A 17,245-nucleotide genomic window follows, 5' to 3' on the forward strand; every position below is an offset into this window, starting at 1 on the left:
ATTTACAAAGCATTTCTCTCACAATCTTGTTAAGGAAACATAATTCCTTTTTCATAGGTAAGGAAACTGAGGCTGAAAGCAGTTAAAAGTTTGAGGTCACAAAATGTCAGTGTCCAAATTTAAAGCCAAATATCTTGGCTGTAAATACAGCACTTCCCTCTGATGATGTGCTGCCAATATGTGTTTTAATCAATTAAGCATCTAGAATACACCTGCTGTATACACAAGTATAAGGTTTTACACCTACAAATAATACAAGAAATAAAATGCCTATTCTCATGAAGTTTACATTCTCTTGGAAAATACGCACATCTACAAATACATATGCAATAAAAATAAAAGATTAAATACAAAATAAATATAAGGTAATTAAGTCATTAGCAGTTGGGGATAAAAGGAAATAACAAAATAGGCTTCATGTAGAAAGTAGTGTTTTTTTTCTGTATCTTGAAGGATAACAGGGATTCCATTAGGAAGAAGAAAGAGGGAATATATCCCAAATAGGAGAACAATCAATGCAAAAGCATGGAGACAGAGGGTGAAGTGGCAAGACAGAGGATGAAGAGAAGTTTATATTTTTTTCTTAGAGGCAAGAAGATACAATAGGAACTGACTGAGTAGGGGAATGATGTGATAAGATCTGCTTTGGAAGAAAATCTCTTGGATTTGAAGAAAACAAACTAATGAAGCAATCACTGAAAGACTCTAGGTGAAATGTAATAAAAGCCTCCACTAAAGTGGTAGCTGTATAAAAGAAAGAAAGAGTCAGATAGAGGAAGTGTAAATAATCACATTTGACAATTAATTAGATATGTTGAATGAAAGAGAATGAAGAGTCAAGGATAATACCAAAGTTAGAAAACTGAAAGAAAACCAAAAAACTGGTTAGAAAACAATGGTGATATTTTCAATAAAAATAGAGAAGTTTGGAAGAAGTATGGATTTAAAGAACGAGTGCTAATATGGAGTCACTGAATTCCTAGGACATCCAATTTGAATAGCTACTAAACAACTGGTAATGCAAGACAGAAAATCAATTCAGAGAACCAGGAGTTAGATTTATGGATTTAGCTAATAATTAAATCCATGAGTTTATGAGGTCACTGAAATTACAAATGTGGAGAAGATGTTCTAGGACAAAGCTTTGGCAAACAATCACGAGGAGGGGCTTGATATGGATGATGAGCCAGCAAAGTCTGAAAATGAGTAGTTATATAGTTAGAGGGATAGATATCCAAGAAAGATTATGAAAAACCAAGTTAGACACAGAATTCTGATGAGGATAGGGTGGTCAAGAGCATCAAATATGGTAAAAAGTTCAAGAACACTGAACCATCACCATTAGACCATCAGATTCAACAATGAATACATCACTGGTAACTAAAGAGAACTTAAGAGTAATGAAGAAAAAGCAAGCCAGCAAGAGTTGGAGGACTGAGCAAGAGAAAAGGCAGCAATGAGCTTTTCCCCAAACTTCTGAATGAACCAAGAAGGGTCTACTGAAGTATTTTAAGGACAGCTAAGACTTGGATATGTTTCTTTGTAATATATTTTTGTTAAATGGGTTAAATTAGCATATCTCATTTTCAATATAGTGTTCCCTCTTTTAAGAGAACAGAAAATCTAGTTGTCTATTATCCTTCTTTAAAGATGAAAACAGCTGTGACAATTGAAATATTTAAATGAGTTCATCCTGAAAGGAATGCTGTGCAACAAACAACCTCTTCCACATCACACTCCTGTGCATGATGCGCACGCATGCATACACACACATATACACACACACACACACACACATATACACACACACACACACACACTCTCCTTCTCCTCCTCCTGCCCCTCCTCCTCCCCTTCCCTCTATCCCTCTCCTTTTCTCTTTCTCTTCTTGGGTTTATGAATCAAATTTCTCCATGGAAACTATTATCCAGTTCCAGACCTGATTTTAGTTCTAATATCAACTACTTAGATTTACCAAACAATAGCAGTAATGAACACGTATTACACTTGGGTGGCAATATGAACAAACGAAAATACCCAATAGTGGCACACTTGCTCTCCTTTCACTCATTCTATTGATATTTTTAGATCCTTTAAAAAATTAAATATGATGAACACTGCTATTAATTTAATTACCAATGCTTACAACAAGCTGGCTGTATCTATTTTAATTTTGAAATATATATATATATATATATATATATATATATATATATATATATATATATATTTGAATCTATCACACAACCACGTTTGATCAAAATAGGTTGTCATATATTTAAGTTTAAAATATTTAAATGTACCATGCTCGATAAATACCAGAGGGTACCATTCAAATGATGTAATTAAAATATTCAAATTTGAGCTAAAGTTATCAGTATACCTCACTGACAAACCCAAGGCTAATTTATAAAAACTAATTTGGATCTCCCTCAAATGAACAAAGATAACCAGAAGGCAATATGTTTTATTGGTACATAGAGTAAGGACACCAAAGAAGAAAACCTGCATTTGCTATTTAATTAAATAAACAAATTATAACATTTCCTCCCCAATGAGAAATCCAAATGGTCTTAAGAGAATCTTTGTTCTGATTTTCTCTATAATTACATGAATACTTAGTAAAGTCCTCAGTGCAGAGGCTTGCCACAGTGCTTAGCTAAAAGCAATGAATATGATGGTTATGCTAAGTTGTCTAAATTTACTTTTTTGTACCATCACAAGATGAGTTATAATTCTGTATAAAAAAGAGAATATGGGGCATAACGTATAAATTATAAATTCCTTCACCTACAAACTTGAGGGTATTGTGAAGTTATTAAATTATTGCCGGAGAAGCACTCTCTCATTTTCAACTGAATGATACTGAATAATGGTTTTGGTTCAATCCCATTACAGATTTGCCAAAGTAATAAGCATTTATTATTAGTCCATATGAAAAAAGATGCTCCTACTTGATGGCACATAGTACTAACAATACTAATTAATGGAACATCACATAAGATTCAGGAAAGCACCAGTATGACTATTGTTTTCATTTGTCTTTTCTTTCATCTGGTCAAAAATATTTTCAGAATTTAGGTGAGCAGATTTTCGAAGTAATGCATAAAAGCCATAGCTAAAGAATGAACACTAATTAACATCTACTTCATGGAAGAATAACCAGAATCTTCACCAGTTAGGATCTTGCTTATATTTATTTTATTAAGGTTTATCATGTTTGTTTTAAGTAATACGTTCCAATTCATTAGTGATTAATACTTAAAAGTAAATAATAAGGAATTAGAATTTTAAGCATATGTTTGTATTTAACAACATGGACTAAGGTTGAAGCTAATGTATTGATTTATTGACAGTTAAAGCACAAAGTCATTTAGAAATATGATCATGTTTTCCAGAGGTTTGTAAACAGAATATTTAATAATTAATTTAATAATTCTCTTTCCCTCAAAGGACACTAGGCTGTGTTTACTCTTTATTGGCAATTCGCATAATTCTAAGCACTTGGCATTACCTGCTTGACTTCATTGGCTGCTCGTATGGTGTTTGTTGAATCGCATATTCCTGGTACCCTCTCCGGTGAGCTAGATCAGGGATGGTGGCCTTGCTATTGTCTGTTTCTGTTTCTGGTGGCCCTGCTTCAACTGGGACGATCTTTGTGGCACCTAATATTGAAGAACAAATAGTATCTTTTGTCAGATTTGTATACCAACTGAAATTTGATCACATATAGTACAAACTATTTTGCAGGAATTTTACCATTAGTTTCTTAAGTAAATTGTTTCTTAAGAGTAAATTGCTTAACAATGCATGCCTTTAACTTCCACATAGCTCATAGAATCATGTTTATTCACAAAAGCAAGAGATTTTTAACCACTGACCAAACCATTAAGTCCAAGATTACTGCTATCATCTTTCCCTGTCCTAACCAAAAACAAAAACCTACTAAGATGTCTTCTTTGATAGATATTATAAAGAAAAACTTACATTGACATGAGTAACAGGAGATCTAGGTTCCCATACCATCTTCCCACTTGCCACCTGTAATACTGGGCAAATCACTTTACCTTCTAGGGTTCAGAGTCCTCATCTTTAAAGTGAAAGGATTAAACTGATCACATTCTGTAAGATTACAAATTTATCATTTTTTTTCAAAATGTAATGATCTTTTACAATAATAGACACAAACAAAATGCAGAGATAAATTTATTACATAAAAAAAAGTCTTCAATCTGATCATTACAAACTTAGCAAAGGAAATAATTTACTAATTTCCCCTCTCCCACACTCACTCCCAAATGATTGACAACAAAAACAAAAGAAAACATAAAAACAAAAACCAACCAAACAAACAAGATCATGAGAGGTAGGACAGCCCAGCAGATATTAAGAAAGCCCCAGTCACAAAGTCTGGGTTCAATCATGGGCAAGCAACTCAACTCCCAGTTCCTCAGGCAATTCTGTATAAATGGTACAATCATTGCTAACCTACGTAGATGGAGGGTACTTCCTCATAGGGAACTCTGGACAATAATAAAACACAGGTTAGGACTAAAGGAAGAAAAAGGCAAAGACATAACTGGCTATTAATAGAACTATGGAATTGCTTTCTCTAGATCATTATAAAATGGTGATAAAATTTTCTCATTTTCTAGACCTTGACTTTCAATAAATTATCTATACATCCCCCCCCCCCTCCTCTAGCCTGTGCACCTTCCCTTTTCTAGAATCTTCTTCCCTTAGAATCTTTTGAAGAAGGAAGGGGGAACATTGAGAAGAACACAAGGTAGGAAAAGAAGAAAAGAAAAAGGGTTCGAGGAAACACACATTTATTAAATACCTACTATATGCCCTAGGCATTTTGCAATTATTTTATCATGTGAGACAGATACTATTACTACCCCCCATTTTTCAGTTAAGGAAACTGATACAAACAGGGGTTAAGTGATTTGTCCAAGATCACATAGCCTAGTAAGTTCTTGAGACCAGATTTAAACTCGGGTTGTCCTGAATCCAAGGTTTAGCTGCCTTCCAGATTCCTGAAATCTTGCTAATTGCTATTTCCCTAACTATGACATCAGAAATAGAAAATAAAACAAATTCATTGGAGCAACATCCCACCTCTCCCTAAAAAAAACTGATCCCACTCACTTTTTGTTGCTGTCCCAGTAATTGGATGGTCCTAGGCTTCCCTTATTTTCATTAAGGCTATGTCCTTTTCTTTCTTTACATTCTGGATAACCATCTTACACAAATGTCACCCAGCTCTATACAGACATCCTAATCTTTTGCCTGACCTACAGTCCCACATATAACTAACTACCCTCTATAGGCATCTCACACTCATTAAGTTCAATAGAGAACTCACCATTTTTTCCCTCAAAGTGTACTCTACTTGCTCACATCTCTATTTCTTTTGAGAGCATTTCCCTCTTTCCAGCCACCTAAGTTCACAAGCTTGGAGTCATCCTCCACTCCTCTGTCTCCAGTATCTCATATCAAATCAGTGGCCAAATCATATTGTTCTACATCATCTCTCAAAGGAATATGATCCTAAAGACTCTCAGGCTCTCTTATCTAATCTATTATTTCTTAACTGGTCATCTCTCTCTTTCTCTCCTCTCTGAAGTCTCTCCTCTCCCTAACCCACCTCCACATTTGTCAAAGTGACATTCCCAAAGCATGCCTCTGGTCACACCATTCCTTAACAATAAACTCCAGTGACTATTACAGCTAGAACCAAATGCACTCTTTCTATTTGGCATTTAAAGCCTCTCACAACCCTGGCCCAACCTACATCTCCTGCATTAATATGCATGATCCTCCCCTCTTCACAGAACCTTTGTTCTAGGGAGAAAAAAAGCCTTCTTGTTCATCTTGATACATAGCACACTTTACCTTCCTGGCTCTGTGTATTTGCCTAGCTTGATCCCCATGCCTAGAAAATGTAATCTTTTAATTTCCTTTTTGGGGATCTCTAATTTTCTTTGCCACTTAAATCTACTGCCACAGCCGATATGCCACATCTTCCAGCTCCCCTAGTTGCTACTGCCTCTCCACTATTAACTTGCAATATTTTTATTTAGCTTGTTTAAATTTATGGGCTCATTTATTTCTTTCATGCTGCCTCTCCTGAAAGAAAATTAAGTTTCTTGAGGACAAGGACTGTTTTGTAACCTCTTTCCAAAGAGTAAGCATTTACTTGATTGGATGATCCAAAATCTGTGAATGATCCATGCACGAGTGAGGGGTCAGTTCCTAGTACCACTGTTGGATTAGCATCATGGTGGAGGAGATGGATCCCAACCCATATGCTACACTTTCTCTATGAAGGTCAGAAAGCCGATGCTGGATGTGTCACAGTATAGGAACCAATCTCTTCACAAGAAGTCTTCCCTTAAAGGCATTAAAATGTAGCAAATAAAATCATCTTGCTTTTAACATCCTGATCAGCTTGACTCTTTTACATAGGTCTTCTCCTAAGTTCCAAAAAATTACTGCAAAAATTGAAAAGAACAGGAATACTGTTTAGAATGTTCAATTTCTGGAATAATACTACTAGGAAATATGGCAAGACAGATTAGCTGACACACTGAATTTCTTTTCAAGTGATTTAATTCTAATCCAAGGCCTGATGATATTGGAATTAGAGGAGCTGAGTTTCCAACATCAGAAGGAACAAGTCCCTTATCCACTAAGATTCTCAGTTTACTCAGTTGGGTAAAATGATTCTAGAAATCCTTCCATACCCTACACTGCTCTAAGGAAAGTATTTTATGAACCTTCTATAGAAATGTGAAAATAAGCTTTTACAGAAATTTGGGCTATTCTTATATGAGGTGCTCTCTAGAGACTGGGCTATATTAATCCTAAAATTTCAAGTGTTTCTTTCTATCACTGTAAATGATGAGCTACTACCATCAACACTATAAATAGATATATAAAGGTGAAGCTATACTTAAAGTCATACACTTTATTTCTTATTCAGTCTGATCAAAATCCCCCTCAAAAATATCTATGATTCTTAAAACATCAACTACCATAAGCCATTTTCTGCCTAAAAATCTCTTCTTAGAAAAGAGTTTTTAAATATGAAATGAATATTTGTTCCAACAGGTATTCATTTTATGAGAACAGAAGGAAAAAGAAAAATTTCCCAGAATATAAGAATCGGTTGAATCTCTAGTAAAAATAGAGAGGTCAAATTAAGTGGATAATGAGCTCAAGAAGAAGGTCCTAAAAAGAAAATCACAAGAAAACAACACAGCAAATAGTATCTGCCAAATGGACTCATCACCTTTTAGGAGCGACAGAAATCACCTGAAGAAGTCAGAGGAAAAAACTATCTGCCAGGAGAGAAAAATTGGTTAAAGAAATAATCTAGCAATCTCACTACACTGGACGGTAAGTATATTATAAAAACACAATCTCAGTTGTACTTGTGGCTAAGAGATTCTAGTTTTACTACTGACCCTTTGTCACAGTTACCTGGAATTGCTTCATGTGCTGTCAAAACCACACTTATAATGGGCTTTTTTGCTCCTGATAACTGTACTGTCTCCTTTCCTGATGAGATTTTTTGGACTTTCTCTGCCTTCTGTGTCCGTGATCTTTTAGGTACCTTTTCTCGCTCATCTTCTTTCTCCTTCCTATCAAGTTCAACTTCAGAATCATTACCTAAGAAGCAAAGACAAAAAATTTTATAAAGCATCCATTAATATATGTAAAAACTTTACTACCAATGACAGTATCTCATTGTCTCTTCTCTTTTTTGTAAAATATAAAGAGAGGCATACACACCAAATTATGGTTCTCTGGAAGAGGAAGCAAAAGGGATACTGAGGGAAATGATGGTAATATAAAAAAGAAAAGACATAAATATACATACATGTGTATTCTCTCTCCCCCCACCCTCTTACACAAACACACACACACAAGATTCCCTTATTCCAGATTCTAGCTCCATGACTTCTTTGCAAGTTTTTTTTTTTAATTGTCATTACCACTAATAAACATTCTATGTAACTTAAATAAAAGGAAACAAAAAATTATTTCAGGCAGCTAAGTGGTCTAGTGGATAGGATACTGGATCTATAGTCAGAAAGATTCATCTTCTTGAATGCAAATCTGGCCCAGACACTGGCTAGCTGTGTGACCCTAGGCAAATTACTTCATATCATTTGCCCCATTTTCCTCATTTGTAAATGAGCTGGAGAAGGAAATGGCAAAACACTCCAGTATCTTTACCAAGAAAACTCTAAATGGGGTAATTTCATGACTGAAAAATGACTCACCACCAACAAAAATAATTTATATAGTACAGATACTTTGTATTTACATCTTAGAACACCAGAAAAAATGTGCAAAAAACCCACCAAACTTAATGTAAATCATAACAAAAGTATAATACTTCTGCCATGATTTGAATCTAATCTAAATTTAGAGCTCAAATAAAGACATTTGAAAAAAGATTTCTTATATTTGTTATGTTTTGAAGACACACATGATGACACATAAAAAGCACAGTAAGAGTATCTATTCTATTCTTTTCTGATGGGACTTTCTGTGCTTTGTCTTGAGAAATCACATATCAAAGTAAAGACAGCCTGGTTGGGAGACTGGCATCCAAAGAAAAATCAAAGAATCCGAGGAAAACCTCTAATGTGTTGAATAAACCTTTCATGGAGAATTAGTGGTAATAAATGGGCAAGAAATACTCCAGATAAGATACAAGGGAGAGACTGTAATCATCAATACATCAACAGAGGTAACATAATCAAAGATCCATCAAAATTCAGAAGTAAGATAGCCAACAAGATTCCTTGATGTCAGGAAGAAAAATCTCTCCCTCTCTCTTTCATCTGAAACATTCTACATAGGAATTATTTCTTGAGCTTTCTGGAGCAGTATCTTTAATTTGCATAAAGTATTATGTTATTTTAGACATATAAAACATTAACTGATGCCCTGCACAGAATAAGTACTTGTTAGATAAGTAAAAGGAATAAATGAATAAGGAAAGGAATCACAGGAATCAGCAAGCAAAATCACTAGCAAATATTCATGTATTTGTTTAGTCAGAAAGCCAAAGATTCAGATTCAGAGAAGACCTCCAAGTCATCAAATTTAACCTACACCTTAATATATACTTTGTTTGCCTCTATTTTACAATTATCATTTATTATATTATTTGCATGTGTATCCTATTTCCCTAGTAGATATGTGATCTCCAGTGATTTCTTAAGTCTAAATGATCTATACCATCAGTTATATCTTTATAACTAATTCATCCATCACTATATCCTCAATGTGAAGAGGCAGCAAAAGCAATACTGCCAGAGCAATTAGATGTTTTCATCAAATTATCTTTGGTTTTGAAAGACTTGGCACACTGAAAAATGTTTTGATCTTTCATGATTCTAGAGGATCAATAATAAGGCATGCTCCCTCAGAGAGGTAAAAAGCTAAACACATGGAAAGAGAAACATTCTTTTGGCTATGGATAATAAGGAAATTTGTTTCATTCTACTATGCTTATCTGTTAGAAGAGTTTTATATTTCCTCTGTTTGTGTACTGAGGGGAAGGGAGAGATGGAAAGTGGGTAAAGAGAAAATAAATGCTTATTAACAAGATTAATTTTAAACATTGAATTTGTAAATCATCTTCATTTTCTATCCCTCCTGCCTCAATTTCCTTCTCTTCTTCCCCTTCCCCCAAGTTAGGAAGAGCTTTCTAGATGAAGTATCAGAATAGATGAGCCAGCTACTCCAATTAATATCCTCACTGAAAATCTGGTAAGCATATCATCTATTTCTTCATCCCAAGTCATTAATAAAAATGTTGAAGAATAGAGAGCCAAGGAGAAATTTCTTGGGCATTCCATTAGAGACTTTTTTCCAAAGGAATATGATTCCATTACTGACTACTCTTTGAGTCTAGTCATGCAACTAGTTCCAAATCCCCATCTTCTGCACAAGGATAACATGTGAGCCTTTTTCAAGAGCTTCACTGAACACCTTTTATTAACAAGCACTGAACATAACCCTGAGGGATGAGAAAAGATTCCACTGTACAATAAAAGAATAGGCAAAGAAAAAGATAAGTAAAGAACCAAATCACAAAGTTAAGAATTGGAAGGTATCTCAGAACTCATCTAATCCAGTCCATTCCTGACACATGAACCCCCTGATATGGTCCCTCACAAGGATCATGGAATCTCTGTGTGAAGACCCCAGTGACACAGACCCTATCTAACTACCTTCTAACATTCTATTTCTCATTGTAATTTTCACCCATTAATCATCATAAGTTATGAGAATCAAATAAATAAGTACAATGCTTTGCAGCTCTTAAGGTGTTAAATAAGTGTTAGTTATTACAATTAAGAATGTATCTCTCTCAATCCATATTTGTAAAATTGAAAACCCAAGTACAAGATTTTACATTTATACTTATTTAATTTTGTATTTTCAAATTTGTTCCATCACTCCAACCCATTCAGATATTTGTAGATGCCAATTCTGTCACCCAATAAATTAGTCATTGCTTTAAGCTTCATGTCATTTATAAATCTGGAAAACGTGCCATCTATGGCTTTAACTAAATTACTGATAAATGTGTTTTACAGATCTGGAAAATCTGGAGGAGGGGAGGGGAAGGGAATATAGTGGCCAAGGATAACTAGAAACGACAGAAGTATGTGTATAATTGGAGATGAGCAAGGGATGACCTAGAAAATCTGAAGAAAGCCTTTATAGATTGGAGAATACACCACCAAAAATGCATTTTTGCCTATTTCACAATTTTATACAGATCAAACTCTATGCATAAATATTCTAATAAATTCCCATAAAAATAGGAATAAGCATATAAACTCTTTGAAAGTTAGGCTGTTTGAAAAAAAATCTCTAGATGAAGCAACTGAAAAACTTAGCTGACTTAGCAGGCCTATCAAAAGAAGTATTCTAATTTCCTATGCTCTGTAAATATATTTTCATGCTTTTTATAGCAAAAGTATTCAGGTATTCAGTTTATATCTAAATGAAACACTTCTATCACATTTTAAATGAATTTTAAAAGATGAGAGTTTGCTAGGTATTAAAAATATCTATAAAATATCTTATTTTCTAGTCTGAGCACTGAACACTAACTAAGCTTATTAACATTATAATGAAATGGAAATCCAGCAGAATATATTGTACATTAAAAATAGCAGAACATGGTGCAAAGCTCAATTTTTTTTTTTTAAGCAAAATAGTGGTCCTACATGCATGTATAACAACCTCCAAGCAAATGTCTGTTAGTTTTGCTTTTAGAAAATCAAATAAGATGAAGAGGCCAGAATAGCTCTAACATTCTATGATTGCATATTTACATGACAGTAAAGTATAGACAGAGATAATTTTAATGATGCAGGGATATTCCCAATAATTTTTTTTTTTTACAAAAACTTTTCATTTTTACTTTTTTAGACTTTTTTTTTTTTTTTTTTAATGAAGCTGTTAAATAACAACCAACTGTAAAGGGACAAAAAAAAAGTTGTATGACTAAAAAGTCTAACAGAAATTATTCATTCATACATAGTTTAATTTATGTAAATATAACCTCCAAAATGATATATTTTAGGATCTCATTATGTGGATCAGAATCGGCTGTAGATGCTCAAAGGTACAAATTCTGAAGTTTCTAACATATTAGAAAGGCTTCAAGTATGCTTCAGGCAATAGACAGTAACACCAATGTGAAAACCAGCTTAGCTAAGTGCAGAAAGGCCCATCAAGCTTGGTTTTTTCTCTTCATTATAAATTCCTTTGCCCATTGCAATTCACGAAACAAAGAAAAATTTAAAATAGTTCTCAATCCCATGTAGCCCCAGTAGATCTCTGCCAGTAGCAAAATGGTAGAAAAGGAAGTTGGAGACCCTAAGTCACATATTTTAGACTGTTTATTACCATTAACTTAGTTTTTTGATAGTTTCAATGTGAGATTTTGTTCTACTGACCAATGAGTGGGCCAAGTACAGAGAAGGAATTGAATTGTATCAATCTTTGATCATCATGCTATTAAAAAGACACACACACCCCTAAAAAAAAAAAAAAAAAAAAGAAGTGAATCTAAACAGAAAAATGGTTCTGAAGTTCTCACAGGAGAATAAAGGAAAGTTGGTTTTATCAACCACCCAAAGTAAAACCAAAAGAGCTGGTTTTGGGGCACCTAGGCGGCACAGTGGATAGAGCACCAGCCCTGAAGTCAGGAGGACCCGAGTGCAAATTTGACCTCAAACACTTAACACGTAGTGGTGGAGGACGAGGAGGAGGAGGAGAAGTAGCAGCTAATTTTCCCCACCACCTTCAATCTACTTTGAATATAGAAAAATCCAATTTAAGCAAGCAGAAGTCTGTGTTTTACGCTCTATGTAGTCCCATCAAGGTAGAGGCACAATTTGCATCTCCTTTGGCTCCTAAGGGGTTGTAAACATTGATCCTACCCATATACACAATGTAAAAGGCTTGCAACTGAAGAAGTATGTTATGGATTGGGGAAGAGGGAGAAAAAATAAATGGCATGGAAGCCATGATAAAAGGCAACATAGAACCAATTCGATGGGAAAAGCAAAAAGTGACTAAAAATATCTCATAGAGGAAATTATATAAGGGAGACACCCAGACAGGTCCCCTACACCATTCAGGAATACAAAAATACTAAGCCTCATCACTTTGTGTGGGAGAAATCTTAATCATCTCAAGATTGGGGTGGGAGAGCCTTAGACAAATTCTAGGAATAGAAGAAAAAAAAATTAGAGAGGAAAAAAAATCCAAGAAAGAGAAGTTAGATAAAACTATAACCTTGGTTAGCAAACAGAAAAGCTAAAAGTAAAATTCATAAAGAGAAGGGGAAGTGAGTAAAATATTTTTAGAAGGTCAAAATATAATAAATACTTAAATATAATATTAAAAAAAAACAAGTAAAGCTCAAAACTAATGGCAAAGAGAAGAAAATAAATTCTACACATTACTTAAAAATCATGTAACAGTATAAAATTCTATAATGATTCAAAAGAGAAATAAAGCATTTTAAAAGACACTGGAAAGATAACCACATCAAAATCAGAGCTTTCAAAACAAAGCTAAATAAAACAAACAAAAAACTAGATAATAGAGAACAGACAAGAGAAATCTTCCTCAAAGTAAATGAGGTTCTAAAAGAGGATAACAAAATTAGAGTCTAAAAATGCATAAGTTGAAGAAAATGTGGTAGAAAAGGGGGGAAAAAAAAGAAAATAACTTTGGGAAAAAATACAACAATTCTCTACTGGTCAAATAAATTGACTTTGAAAACAGAATAAAGAGAAATACTTTTAAGATTAATACATTTTACTTGCTGTGGACCCTGGCAAGTCACTTAACCCTGATTGTCTCAGGAGGATAAAGGTTATTACTATATGCTTGCCATTTAGTTTCAATGTTTAAAAGTTTTAAAAACATCAAGCATAATTAATCTTATTCTTAGTTCTAACCTCTGGAATCAAGTAAAAAAAAATATCTAATGTTTCTTTCACATGACAGCAATGCAAATACTTGAAACTTTTAATGTTTTTTTTTCCCCAAATTAACCATCTTCAGTTTTAATTAAATCTCATAAGGCAATATCTGCAATCCTTTGATCATTCTGCCAACTCTTTCATTGTTAATATATGGAAATACTGGTGATTTGTGTAATTTTATTTTATATACTGCAACTTTGCTACAGTATTAATTGTTTCAAATATTTTTCTAATTGATTTTCTAGGATTCTGGAAGTATACCATCAAATCTAGTAGATTTCTTTCTTTAGTAAATTCTTTCTTTAGAATAATTTATATGATTACTCCCTCAATGTCTTTTTCTTATCTTATTATTATAGCTAGCATTTCTAGTACACTATAAAATAGTATTGGTTATAATGCACACAATACTTCTTTCATCCCTGATCTCACTTGGAAAGTTTCTACTTAATCTCCATTAAAGATAATGCTTCCTCTTAGTTTTAGATAGATGCTACTTATCATTTTAAGAAAGGCTCCATTTATTCCTATGCTTTCTAGTGTTTTTAAAACGAATGGGTGTTGTATTTTGTCAAAAGCTTTTTCTGCACGTATTAATATAATCACACTGATTTTGCTATCTTTGTTACTGATGGAGTCAATTATGCTTATAGTTTTCCTATTACTGAACCAACCTTACATTCATTCCTAGCATAAATGCAGCCTGGTCACAATGTATAATCTTTATGAAATATTGCTATAATCTACTTACTAGCTATATGTATCAATATTCATTAAGAAAAATAGTCTACATTTTTTTCCTATCTTCATTCTTCCTGGTTTAGGTGTCAAAACAAGATTGTGTCAAAGAAGGAATTTGGCAGGACTCTCTCTTTCTCTGTCTTTTTTTTTTTTTTAAGCTATTTTTCAAATCATTTATATAGAACTGAAATGTATTGTTCATTAAATGTTTAATAGAACTGACTTGTAAATCCACCTCATTCTAAGGATTTTTTTCTTAAGGTGTTTGTTTATGACTTTAATTTATTCAATTTATTCATCCATTTCATTAAGAATCTCAGTTTTATTGGCATATAGTTGGACAAAATAACTCCTAATTATTACTTTAATTTTATCATCATTGCTCATATAATCACATTTTCATTTCTGAAAACGATAGAGATTTTCTTTTTTTTTTTTAAATTTGTGATCAACTTAATCAATGAGTTATCTATATTAGTCTTTTTGATAAGATCAGTATGTGGTTTTATTCATTGGTTCAACGGTTTTGTCACTTTAAATAATATTAATTACTCTTTTGATTTTCAAGATTTCCATTTTAGTGTATAATTAGGAATTTGTAATTTGTTCTTTTTCTACTTTTGTAGTTGCAAGCCCAATTCACTGATCCACTCTTTTTTTTTTTTTTTTCATTTATTGATGTAAGTAGAGAAATAAATTTTCCTCTAAGTACTAATTTCACTAAATCCCACGAATTTTGATATGCTGTCTCACTGTTGTCATGATCTTATTGTTTCTGTTTTATTCTTTGTCCTACTCATTCTTTTGGATTAGGTTATTTAGTTTTTAATTAATTCTTAATCTGTTTAAAGGTTTTTTATTGAATGTATTTTTTTCATTATGGTCCAAATGCAAACATTTAATATTAATGCTTTTCCAGATTTGTTTGCAAGGTTTATATGACCTAATATATGTTCAATTTTTCTGAAGATTCCATGTATAGTTAAGAAAAAAAGCATATTCCTTTCTATTACCATCCAATACTATACAAAGAAGTCAATAATATCTAACTTTTCTAAAATTCTATTCATTGCCTTAACTTCTTTCTTGTTTATTTCATGATTTTTTTAATTTGTGATTTATCTAAATCTGAAAGGGGCAAACTGAAGTGCTCAACTATTATAGTTTTACCATCTTTTTCCTCTTGTAATTCATTTAACTTTTCCTTTAAGTATTTAGATGTTATGCATTTCACGCATACACACACAATAATAATATTAATTCATTCTCTTTGATATCTTTTAGCAAAATATACTCTCATTGATTATCTTTTAATTAGTCTTATTTTTGTTTTTGTTTGAAAAAGTAACTGCTATCCTCCCTCCATTCTTAACTTAACCTGAAGAATAAAGGATTCTATGTTAACCCCTTATTTGAACTCAGTGTTTTCCTGTTATATTATATGATTCTGGCTTCCAAACCCTTCAGCTACCTGTTTCCATTTAACACCGAGTTCATCCTATTCACATTCAATTATAAATGTTAACTATATATTTCCCCTCATTCTATTCTCTTCTATATATTCTTTATTTTTATTTTTTGCCTTTCTTCTCTTTAAAAATCTGTTTTGCTTCTGGCCACCGACTCCCTTAATATTTTGATAATTCATTCATTTTTCAGTTGTGTCCAATTTTTTGTGACTCCATTTGGGGTTTTATTGACATTTCCTTCTCCAGTTCATTTTATGATGAGGCAGCTGAAGCAAACAGGATTACCTATCTTGCCCAGGGTTACACACAACTAGTAAGTATCCGAGGTCAAATATGAACTCAGGAAGACAAGTCTTCCAGGCCCAGCACTAACCTCTGTACCATCTAACTTCCCCTTCAATATATCCTTCCTTTTATTATAATGCCTCCCCCTTTCTCTCAACTCCTTCCCCTCCTACCTCTTAGGTAACATGAATTTCTATTCCTTTCTGTGTATGTGGAGAGAAATATAGACAGATGACAGATGAATAGACATTTTTCAATTTATTTGCTTGTTTCCTAAAATATGGCACCCAGGACTTAATATAATACTACATGGAGAGCCTAATCAGGATAAAGCAAAACAGTACTATCACCCCCCTTGTTCTGAATACTGTTCTATATACTAGGAAGTTTTGATATTGTCATTCAATCACAATTGCCTCCTGTATCACAAGATTAAATCATAATATGTTTAGAATGCATAAAAAACATAGATCATTTTAGTAGGAATTGTCTATCTCTCATCCTGTATTTGTAAAGTTGATTGATTCATACAATTGAAAAACTTTTACCTTTACCCTAATACAATTCATCTTATTTATTTAAGTCCAAGTTGTCAAGATCATTTGGTATCCTCACAATGTAATAAAATATATTATTTATTGCCCTTAGTGTTATGTCACTTGTAGACAAGCATGCTTTCTAAGTTTTTATCCAAGCCAGTCATGAAAAGTCTGGAAAACACAGAGCTAAAACACCTAGAGAACTCTATTAGTAATATATACTATCCTGTTAATGATCACTCTTAAGGTCCATTTATTCATGCAGCTCTGCATGGCACGTCATATGTGAGTAAGAGATCAACCTGGCTGAAGCATAATGTGTGTTGGTGAGAGTAATGGGTAAAAATGATAGCAAGGTAGGAAGGGGTGAGCTTATGCTAAAAAGAGAGGTATGTTTGATCTTGGAGATAATAGGGAACCAGTGAAACTTGCAGTTGTGCTTTAGAAAACACACTTTGGCAGTGTATAGAGATCAGATTAGAGAAAGAAGAAACTTGAGATAAGGATCCCAATTAGGAAGTTATCCAGTCAGTCAATAAACATTTCTTTAGTGCCTACTATGTGCCACTGTGTGAAGCACCAAGGACATACACACACACACAAAAAAGACATTATTTACTCTCAAGGTATATTCTAATAGGGGAGAGAACATGCAGTCAACTATACA

At 33.2% G+C, this 17,245-nt stretch overlaps 1 protein-coding gene across 3 annotated transcripts in view; it reads right to left on the reverse strand.

Moving 5' to 3' along the window:
• The window catches only part of ZFAT (zinc finger and AT-hook domain containing), a 280,081-nt gene that overhangs the window by 153,101 nt on the left and 109,735 nt on the right, over positions 1-17,245 (reverse strand). For all 3 annotated transcript variants that reach the window (XM_031947230.1, XM_031947231.1, XM_031947232.1), the window contains 2 exons: positions 7,489-7,677; positions 3,515-3,665 (listed from right to left, as the gene is read on the reverse strand). In XM_031947230.1, the coding sequence (XP_031803090.1) occupies positions 3,515-3,665; positions 7,489-7,677 (340 nt within the window). The remainder of the gene's footprint in view (positions 1-3,514; positions 3,666-7,488; positions 7,678-17,245) is intronic.

The sequence above is a fragment of the Sarcophilus harrisii genome, chromosome 1 (genome assembly GCF_902635505.1).
Source record: "Sarcophilus harrisii chromosome 1, mSarHar1.11, whole genome shotgun sequence".
NCBI lineage: Eukaryota > Metazoa > Chordata > Mammalia > Dasyuromorphia > Dasyuridae > Sarcophilus > Sarcophilus harrisii.